Here is an 11,218-nt window from a genome sequence, read left to right on the forward strand (position 1 = left end):
ATGAGAAAAAAAGTCCAAATGTTCAGAGAAACTTAAGGGAAAAAAGTTAGAATTTTCTGAAAAACTTAAGGGAAAAAAGTGAATAATGATGAAAAAGTTAAGGGGAAAAGTCAGAATTTTTGGGAGAAACTTTTTATGGGAGATGGAATTTTGCATGTAGCATGTAGAAGAAAGTAGGTCTGGTAAAAAGTCAAAATTCAGACTTTTCTCTATATTTTTTTCTGAAAATTCAGACTTTTTCCCTTAATTTTTCCTCAAAATGTTGACTTTTTCCCCCTGAACTTTTTCTCAAAATTCTGAATTTTTCCTGAACTTTTTCTAAAACTTCTGAATTTAAGTGAAAAAAGTGAATTTTTCGGGAAAAAGTCAGAATTTTCAGAAAAAGTTAAGGGAAAAAAGTAAGAAATTTGGGGGGAAAAAAGTGAATAATGAGGAAAAAGTTGAGGGGAAAAGGTAATAATTTTCTGAAAAACTTAAGGAAAAAAAGTCAGAATTTTCGGGAGAAACTTTTTATGGGAGATGGAATTTTGAGGAAAAAGTGTGAATCAAAAGTCAAAAGTCAGACATTTTTATAAATCAAAAACCAGTTTGTTTTTTGTTCATCGAGCACACTAAAGCATGGAGAAGAAAGTAGGTCTGGTAAAAAGAAAATCACATGACAATTATTGTGAGACGTCTTGTGATCTGAGTCAGGATTAGAGACGATTCTTTATTGTCCTATTGATAAATACAGTGAACATCAACAGCACATGTACATAAAATACACCCATACAGGACACATGATCCCACAGCACAGCGTACAGAGAGGCAGAACTGAGGGATGATAGTTTTTGCATCAATTTCATTCACTAAAAAAAGAAAATGGTGTAAAAATTACAACAAAAAATTCCAAAAAAGTGTTTTCACTCTGTTTTACACTTTGATTCTCTGTTTTCACGAGTTCAAAAAATAAAGATCAGCGTTTCATGTTCGGTGTTTTCTAACTGACACATTATTCACGGAGCTGTTGTGTGTTTCCTGTTGTGTTGCAGCGCTGGGCCCATCTGACCACTCCGGTCTGGGGGGTCCATCACCTGGAGTACATGGCCCCCGACATGAAGTCCCTGACCTCTCTGTCCCCCGGCACCGACGACAACAAGGTCATCATCTTTGAGAGCGTCATGTAGGCCGGACTCCACCAATCACAGCACTCCATCTACATCCCCCCCCCGCCCCCCACAACAAGATGGCCGACACCTCACCGCCACGCCTGCCCTTCAGATTTACCTCCAGACCTCAGAGCGGACTCTCCTCGTCGTCTCCACCAAAGCCACTGAGATCCTTCACACCTGTAGAGGAAGAAGACAGCAGCTCCTCCAGGACAGTTTTTATAATCACAGCTTCCTTTTTTCCACAAATCCACAAAATTTGTGATTCAAACGAGCAGATCGCTAGTTTCTTTAACTGTAAAGGGCTGCGACTCCTCTGGCTCTCGTAAAGAAAATGTAAATATTGTCTCTGGGACTTTTTAAAGAACAAAAAGCAGAACGTCAGAACCTGGAGGAGCTGGAGACGTCTCACTGTGTTCAACCAAACCAAGACGCTGCTGAACGTCTCCCGTCCAGCGTCCTCCATCTTGGATGAAGGGTATCAATGCAATCTTGTCTTGGGGTGGGCGAGTTGGACCTGCACACACACACACACACACACACACACACACACACACACACACACACACACACACACACACACACACACACACACACACACACACACAGCCAGTCATTATGTCATCATCACACTAACAACATGAAACATCAGCGAGGCTCACTGCTGCTCAGAGGGTAAAGATCTAAACGCCAATTTTGGACATTGTAATCGACTGTGTGTGTGTGTGCGTGTGTGTGCATGTGCGTGCGTGTGTGTCGGCTGTTTCTTCAGACAGAGTTGTAGACAGACTGACCCCCCCAGAAATTTACCAAAGGTCGTTTGCATCGTAACTGAACTTCAGATTAGTCGAGGACGGTTTTCTCTTCTGAAGCTGCAGTTTGATGTGAAGACAAACAGAAACGTTTCTCTCACCACACGACGAAGAGTTAACGTGTAAAAGAAGGAAAGTTCCTCTTAGCAACCAGCGGCCCTTGAACGCACCACGCTGCCAGGAAGCTAAACTGATCAGACCTGACATCATCATCAGACAGCTGTCAGTCCGTCACCTCACAGCGACATTAACCTGGGATGTGATGTCACTTCCTGCTCTATATGTAAACAAACCCGTCCATCACTGGGACAAACAGACTCCATGTTTCTACACAAAGACAGAAAGAAGTTCATGTAGAACATTTGCTGAATTTACAAGAAGGAACAAATAAGTCAGAATCAGTCAGAGACAGAGTTTCACACAGTTTATAAAGTGTCTCCAACTCAACAACTCACTAAACTGACACATTTGTTAAGGGAGTCTGGTGATGTTGGATCTTAAAATGTGTCCTTAATGCGTCTTGGGGGTGTGAGCTGTCAGCTTGTGATGATGATACCGGGTCAGAACAGTCTCTCATTGGTTCTTCTATACTCGACTCTGATGTCTGTTGATCCAAACTATTGATAAAACACGATCAGGACTGAAGTCAGCGCAGCTCTGAAACTAAATCCTGTGACTCACTTGCTCTGACCACTGATCCCAGAACGGTCCTGAGCAGCATGTGGTGGTTCTGTGAACAAAGACAGAAATTACATGAAAAGCTGAAACTCTGTCAGCGGGGATCTGACCTTTAACCCCTTCATGTTCTGCACCTGACCTCCCCGTGAGGAGGTCAAAGGTCGGGCTTCGTTCTGCGTCCCCGGCTCGAAGTGCCAAACAGAGCGAACCCAGACCGGGCTCCAAACTGCCAATCTCAACCTGTTCACTCTTCTTCTCTCTGCCTCGTCTCATCGGTCTCATCAACGCTGAGCTCCTCCCACTCAACATCAGGCTCTCAGCAAACAGCTGAAGGTCGTCGGCGCCGATCGCTTCAAACTCACATTAGTTCAACTGTATTTGTTTTGGACGGAAACTGTCAGAATCAATAATAAATAAACATGTTAATAAAAAAGTAAATGTCTCATTAAATGCACCAAAACATTGAAATTAAATTTAGGCTGATTTCTCGTCACTCTCTTCACTGAGCGCTGGGTCTTTCTAAACAGACGTGACCTCGTGCCGACATCGTACCTGTTGGCAGCGACGCGGCCAACTTTAATTTGGTTGGTAGAAGAAGAAGAAGGTGACGACATCAGCTGGTGGAGAGATGAGAGCCGGAGGACTCAGCTCGATGCGAGCGTCGCCTTACGTCGTTGTCTTAACTCTAGAGCCCGTACGGTTGACTAGCCAATCCCAGAGCCCCACAGGATGTCCTGCGTACGGCTCTGGTTTATATCCCCACCAATCAGCAGTCTGCGGGGGCGTGTCTACAACTCTGTCTCCTAGCAACCACTAACATCCACCTGTCATGGGGAAACATCTCGATTAGAATGTAAAATAATCTAAATCTACATACATTTGCAGATTGTTGTACAATAATGTCGCTGGCACTTTTAAAGAAACGGTGTTAGAAATCGTGTTTTGTTTTACATATTGTAAAATGAATCAGAGATTTATTTTGTGGAGGCTTTTATTTTGCTGATACATACAGTATGACAGATATATATATATTGAATATGTGTGTTATCTATATTTGATGCAGTATGTAATTATGATGATGATTTCTGGCTGATTGTTCACGTTGAGTCGGCGAACACGAGCAACGGGCCGCGACCGCCTCGAGCTTCAGGCTACCTCACTTCTCATTCAAACTTTCAAAATAAACTTCTTTTATTTTATGCAACCGTCCCGTCAGCGGCGTCGGCCGCCAGCAGGAGAGGATCATGGGAAGTGTTTCTGGAAATATTTCCCTCCTCAGCCTGTTTCATGTTGCAGCTTTAAAGGTCCTCCAGCACCGATGAGAATATAATAAACTGAAGATCCGACAGAAATTTGATCTGTGACTAAAAACACTGGCTCCTGACGACAGAAACGACTAAAGATTACAAAGTTTTAACGAAGTTTAACGAGCCCAACTTTGTGGCTCCACAATGATAATTCACTGAAAAGGTTTATATTGACGTGCGTCGGTGCTCGAGGCCTTGAGGTGTGTCTGACCGGCTCACGTGAACAAGCAGCGGGCGGGGCTTTTATTTTGGTGGGTTTGCTGCGATGCAGTGATGTAAAGGCTGTCGAGGCTTCGTGTGGCTCTGAACACACTATGAAAGGGAATCTTTTTTTCTTTATCTTTTTTTTAATTTCTAATTTTCAAAGTGCTCAATACTGAAGACTTTTAGATGATTTATTTTTTCTCTGTGTTTTTCTGAATATCAGTGTTTTTCCCTCGACCCCCCGGCTCAGATCCACGTTATTATTTCAAAGCAGAAAGAAAAGTCTGATCTGCTCGTCTCATCTGATGATAAATTAATTTCCACACGCAGTTAAAAAAACAAACTTATTTTTTAAAGTGAAGATGAAATCATTTTACAGGCTGAATTACTGCCGACTGAAACAAGAAGAAAAGGCTCATCTGAACAGCAGAACAGCTACCTCACACACTACAACTACATATCCCAGCAGCCAGCGGGGGAGTCCAGACACCAATCACATGTTAATGTGAGACAAAACCATATATGGAGTAACCAATCAGCTCTTCACAATGTTGATTTTAAAAGTGAATTTGATTTAATCCAAAAAAACGTGAGAAAGAGAACGAGCCCGTCTGAATCTGAGAAAATTCTGTTTCCCGGCCAATCAAAGTCTGCTGGTGAAGGTATTTAAAGTCAAAGTTAAACTCTGTAATCAAACAGCTGTCATCAGGTGTCTGATGATGTTATAAGTAAAAAACGCCACATTTAACCTTTGAAAATCATCTTCAAGCAGATTTACTGGACCGTCACTTTAAATCACTTTGAATCAGGAGCTACAGACGATCTTTGACGGTTAATTAAGAAATCAGACTGATCAATGAGTAAGATGCTGATTGGTTGCACCTCTACAGTGGAGCTGATGCTGATTGGCTTCTCTGGAGGCTCAGTAGATTAATCAGACAGATTATAACGACATTGCTGTTGATTCAAACTCGTGAGATTAGAGATGAGATGTTGTCGAGGTCACGTGTGACTCAGTGCCACTGATGACTTTCACTAATCAGACTAACCCGAGAAGATTTTTATAGAAGCTCTGATCAAAACTGACGTTTTAAACGTAGAATCTTTGATTTTTAATCATTACTGTTTTTTAAATGTCTCGTGTGTGGACGGGAGCCTGGGAGGGTCAGAGGGTGAATAAAAGTGCAAATCCGCAGCCGATTGAGGCGAAAAGAAAAAATGAAAATGTACATTACCAAAATCTGATGTTGTTTCATGTCATTTTGTCTTTGTGCTCTTCAGCCAAAAAACACTTGTTGTGACAGAATCAGGAAAATCACGTTTAAAGAACAAAAACCGCAGCTGCTGGATAAACGTGACAAACTGATCGTCTGCTGCAGGTTCTGATGTTGATTCTGTCCAACAAACTTCACCGTCAGCTGGTTTCCTGCAGCAGAGAGCGCCGGTTTCCCAAAAAACATCTGAAGTCTGTTTCTCTGAAACCTGCAGCTGTTTAAAGTTTTCTTTTATTTTAATGATTTTTTAGATAATTTTTGAAAAATACTGTCAATGATTTTATAGCCAAAAACATTGCCAACGTGGTTTTTTAACCTCCAAAAGGAAACAACTGGAATTTTAAAGGGAATGTGGAAAAAGATGATTTTTGTTTGTTTGGTTTCTTACGATCATGAGAAAGTTTTTTTCTTTTCTTGACTGGTCTGGTTTTATTGACACGTCACTGGTGCTCCTGAAAACAGTCTTCCATCATCATATTCAGAAACTTTCTTACCTTCAAGTTTTTTGGGAAGCTGACCTGAAGTCAGATGTTGTAGCAGTGGAGCCGACAGGGGGCGCTCTCCCTCGGTGGGAAACCTCATCGTGTTTGGGCTGGAAGCGGACAGGAGCTGGACGTTGAGAGGAAACACTCAGTAAAGGTTTATTTCATCAAAAACATCACAAAGATCATCCATCAGTTAAAGAGTCACCGTTAACTTTTGGTTTCACGCAGGTGAAAGTCCAGCGTTGTTTAGCCCGACCCTCCGCCCGACCCTCCACCCGACCCTCCGCCAGGCCTCCTGCCTGTGCTGACTGAGTTTTGAAATAAAAACTCTTGGTAGCATCTCTGACCTGACCAAGACTCGGTGAAACAAAACTGACCTCTGAATCACTGTTTTTTTGTGATTTGTAGAAAGCTGATGTGCTCATTCACAACTGTCCAATCAGAGAGTCATCGTCCACTGACAGAGCCAGAAAATGTCTCAACGTGTGGACGAGATGTTTGAGCTGAAAGACATTTACAGTGAAGAACGTCTCTTTGGCAACATCTAACAGAGAATACAACATCATCAGCAAACATGTTGTCCAGTCCAGAATGGAATTAAACACACACAGGAAACACACACTTTTAGATTCAGTCTCACAGATCGTTATCTTTGATAATCATCCAGAATAAACGTCCAGAAATCCACTCAGAGGTCAGAGAACAAAGACCGCAGAACTCCTAAGTTTTCTTGATGGTCTGTAACTTCAGTCGCGTCTGCTTCCAGCCCAAACTGAACCACCTGGTGACCTCATTCATCCCAGCGTCGGCCATTTTCTTGTAAGCGTGTCTCTGTGACTTCCTGTAAACCGCGGTCTTCCATCCATAACTGTAGACTAGACAATCGATTAGGTAAGTCGTAGCTTAATGAACTAATAGCTGTGTTAACGATAGTAACGACACTCGGGGCTCGGCGTTGACGAGTCACCAGCCAAACACTCGCCAAGTCGACGATGAAAGCGTCAACTTTGAGCCCTGATGATGTAATCTGTGTTTCATTGACCTTTGACCCCTGTGAGGGTCTCCATGCTGTAAGCCACTGTGATCACTGTGCTCATTCACCACCAACTAAACCAACGGCAATAAAACTAACGTCATGACAAACAGCTGATCTGTCTCCGTGGTTACTGCCTCGTTGTTCTTGTTTTTTTAAAAATCAATGACATGAGACTATTTACCTTCCAAAGATATTGTTAAATTGTGTTTGCATCTTCACCAAACAATCTAGTTCAACACGTTAATGGTGCAGATGAGGTTGTTGTGTGTCTGCAGTCAGGCAGTCTGTACGGAGCCTGAGAGGCAGAACTCAGGTCCAAAACTTACCGCAGTCTGCTCACTGCTGGTCCTGAAGATCACTCCTGTCGTCTTCTGAGACAAACTGAAACAGGAAAGAAATGATAAGTTAACAACCGTCCTTCACACATCCCTCTGAGGCAGCACGTCCCTGGAGTGACTGCTCTTTAGTAACGTGTCTCAACATGTGGACGAGATGTTTCTTCAGTAACGTCTAACAGAGAATACAACATCATCAGCAAACGTGTCGTCCAGTCCAAAATGTGTTTTTGGTGAAATGTGTGTAAAATCTCTCCTTCTGAGTCATGACTCAAACTTAAACACACACAGGAAACACACACTCTTAGATTCAGTCTCACAGATCGTTATCTTTGATAATCATCCAGAATAAACGTCCACAAATCCACTCAGAGGTCAGAGAACAAAGACGTGCAGAGAGCAAACCTTCACTGTAGCTGCTAAGCTAACAGTGTTAGCACAACCACATGGTGGAGGGTTAACTCTGGTTTCCTCAGATCAGGTTGTGATCTCTGTGATCACAGCAGACGAGCTGTGTGGAGACATCTGATGTGTTTGTAGTTGTTTTTGTCACTTGTTCAATGTTAAATGACTGAACTTTACTTTTTGGTTGAACTGTTCCTTTAACACTTTTCTTTCTCAAACTTTTTTCTCTGCTGCACGAAAAGATGGCTGCTAGAAAACTTCATCTATTTAGTGCAACCGATTTTAATGAGTCACCAGTGGTGAAAGGTAACTGAGTACATTTACTTGTACTTAAGTACAATTTTGAGGTATTTTACTTGAGTATTTCCATTTTCTGCTACTTTATACTCTACATTTACTTGATAACTTTAGTTACTGGTTACTTTTCAGATGATAAAACTACTGTACTTTAACTAAAGTAGGATTTCTAATGCAGGACTTGTAACCGAGTATTTTACAATGTGGTTTAAGTACTTTTGTTAAGTGAAGGATCTTTAGAGGAAGCCATGTTTTTCACGCTCCTCGTGTTAAACCACTCGACCACCAGGCTGCTTTATGAACCTGTGGGAGCCTCCTGCTTCTTGGTGATGAAACCTTCTGTGCAGTAAATCAGTGTGAAGGCTCTTCGCTCGGTGTGTGAGGAAAGTAAACTCAGTGTTTGTGTGAAAGGCCATCTCTGCAGCCTGGACTTCCAGGGAGCAGGAGACAGAAATACTGAAGGCTTAAAAAAAGTTCCAGCTCTGAGACGCTCTCCTGTCAGCGTTTTTAGACACAGGGCGCTCGGCTGTGAAAGCTGATCTGGTGAGACGGTTGGGAGGCTCCGCGATGCTGTTCAAACCGGTTTCTAATGCCAAACGTCTGTTTAGACCAGCAGCTGCCTTATTAAGGCTGAGAGAGGACGAGATGGGACGCTAAGTTTAGACTCACATGGAGAGAAGAGAGTAATGAGCAGCATGGAGGAAGTATTCACACCTAAATACTACATAATATATAGTATTTACAGAAACGTGTCTCTTCCATCCGACAGAACTACAGTACTTGTACTACTGACAGTACCTCTCTGGTATCGTGCAAGTTCAGTTCAGAACTCCACCTGAATTATAAAGAAATTATGAAAACTGTTTGATTAAAGTCTTTTTAATTCTAGTCTGTATTTTTAGTTGCTGTTCTGGAGCTTTCGGTCACATCACACAAAGTCATTAAGACGAAGCAAACAAAAAACATCAATTTATCTTCTTCACCACAGAAACGTGTTTTCTGGTGAAAACAGGCAGTGTGAGAACTAGTGACTGATACTTTAGAAAGTGTGTGAACCAGGTGAGAATCAACATTAAACAGAAACAAGACACCTGTGGACTCTGCAGAGGCTCCTGTGGTGGTCCATTTCTTGGCTCATGAGTCCAGATACGGTTCACCTCAGATGTCCCATCACTCCTGTGATCAGCGCCCTCTAGATTTTAACACAACTGTCGACACACACACACACACACACACGAGTGTAAAGTCCAGAAGAAAACAACTTGTTTCAGACAAAGAAACACGTGTTTCAACGCTGAAATATTTCAATGAGGTTTAGTTTGAATAAAATCAGCCTGCATCGATGATTTTCTGTCCCGAGTGTCTGTTCACTTTATTGAAGGTGAAAACTGAAACAGAACATTTTGGCTGTCAGATAACAAACATATTCATGGTCATCACAGTGAACTGTTACATACGTCAGCATATTCAACTAGTTTCTCTCCTTTAACGATGGAATGAACCAGAGAAACGACCACGTGAGAAAACTAAATACAAAAACACACATGCACATTCAGCTTCAAACAATCAGATCAGACAAAGTGAAAAAAAAAAGATTTAAATGATGATCTGTGACACACTGAGAAGATCATTAAAGGAACAGTTCACACAAAAATGTAACTTCAGTCATTAAGAAGTTTCTGGAGCGAAGACTTCATGTTAATAAAGGCTGTAAATCTGGTCTCCTCAGATCAGGTTGATCTCTGTGATCACAGCAGACGAGCTGCATGGAGACATCTGATGTTTAAATCATCTCCAGCTGCTTCAGCTGTTCAGCAGAACGCTGCAACTCTGTTTTACTGTGAAGCTCCAGAAATGTTCTGTGGACTACGAGACTTCACCTGACTTTATATCATCAGGAGGAGATGATGGCTGAGCCTGACTTTATATCATCAGGAGGAGATGATGGCTGAGCCTGACTTTATATCATCAGGAGGAGATGATGACTGAGCCTGACTTTATATCATCAGGAGGAGATGATGGCTGAGCCTGACTTTATATCATCAGGAGGAGATGATGACTGAGCCTGACTTTATATCATCAGGAGGAGATGATGGCTGAGCCTGACTTTATATCATCAGGAGGAGATGATGGCTGAGCCTGACTTTATATCATCAGGAGGAGATGATGGCTGAGCCTGACTTTATATCATCAGGAGGAGACGATGGCTGAGCCTGACTTTATATCATCAGGAGGAGATGATGACTGAGCCTGACTTTATATCATCAGGAGGAGATGATGGCTGAGCCTGACTTTATATCATCAGGAGGAGATGATGGCTGAGCCTGACTTTATATCATCAGGAGGAGACGATGGCTGAGCCTGACTTTATATCATCAGGAGGAGATGATGACTGAGCCTGACTTTATATCATCAGGAGGAGATGATGGCTGAGCCTGACTTTATATCATCAGGAGGAGATGATGACTGAGCCTGACTTTATATCATCAGGAGGAGATGATGGCTGAGTGACTGTTAATGTGAACTGTTCCTTTAACAGCCATCGTGACCACAGTGAAGTAAACATATTTTGTCTTTAACGTTCTGTCAGGTGAGAGCAGACAGTAAAAATGATACATGAACATAAAAATCAAAGGAACAGATGTAAACAGGTTGATTATAATCAGACGTGCAGCTTCCAGACGACACATGAATATAAAGTGAAGACTGGAAACATTTTGTCAATAAAGACAATGTGAAGGTTTGAACAGTGAACCTGTCCATCACGTAACAAACGATTTTCAAACCAAAGGTGGTTTTTGTGAACAGATGTTCTGAACAGTCGAGGTGAACTTTTGTTCTGCTCTCTGGATCAGAGGAAGTCTGAGCTTCTGCCGGGTCAGAGGGAAGAACAGAAAGTGGTGCTCGAGCGAGAGGCCGAATATCAACTACAAGAGACCAACAAGAGCAGCCTGAAGGCACTTCTGTGCTTTAACATTCTCAGTTAATCAAATGAACACAAGCTGAAGCCGAGGCTCTGAGGCTTCAGCTGCACTCAGCTCAGCTTCTATTTCAAAAAGAAACATGAAAGTAATTTAGAAAAACAAAAACCCCACAGTGACGTTTCAGTCCTTCAGTGGCTGCGAAGCTGTTTCTGTTTGACTTTGAGATAATGACACAACGTGACGAGTGACTGATGTTAACTTATCATAAATAGAAAAATTAAGTTTGGCTTCATTATTTCATGTTTCCACGACA

General features: G+C 42.2%; 1 protein-coding gene and 1 long non-coding RNA gene across 2 annotated transcripts in view; one reads left to right on the top strand and one right to left on the bottom strand.

Moving 5' to 3' along the window:
- The window catches only part of slc6a8 (solute carrier family 6 member 8), a 32,075-nt gene extending 29,850 nt beyond the window's left edge, over positions 1-2,225 (top strand). The window contains exon 13 of the mRNA XM_073470825.1: positions 1,032-2,225. Within this exon, the coding sequence (XP_073326926.1) occupies positions 1,032-1,166 (135 nt within the window). The 3' untranslated portion in view covers positions 1,167-2,225. The remainder of the gene's footprint in view (positions 1-1,031) is intronic.
- Positions 2,226-2,537: 312 nt separating this feature from the next.
- LOC141000179 (uncharacterized) lies at positions 2,538-9,791 on the bottom strand. The gene is made up of 4 exons (XR_012179519.1): positions 9,073-9,791; positions 7,271-7,325; positions 5,918-6,032; positions 2,538-3,462 (listed from the first exon to the last, which is right to left on the bottom strand). It is a non-coding gene; the product is annotated as an uncharacterized lncRNA (long non-coding RNA).
- Between the last annotated feature and the right edge of the window lie 1,427 nt (positions 9,792-11,218).

The sequence above is a fragment of the Pagrus major genome, chromosome 7, assembly GCF_040436345.1.
Source record: "Pagrus major chromosome 7, Pma_NU_1.0".
In the NCBI taxonomy this organism is placed as follows: Eukaryota; Metazoa; Chordata; class Actinopteri; order Spariformes; family Sparidae; genus Pagrus; species Pagrus major.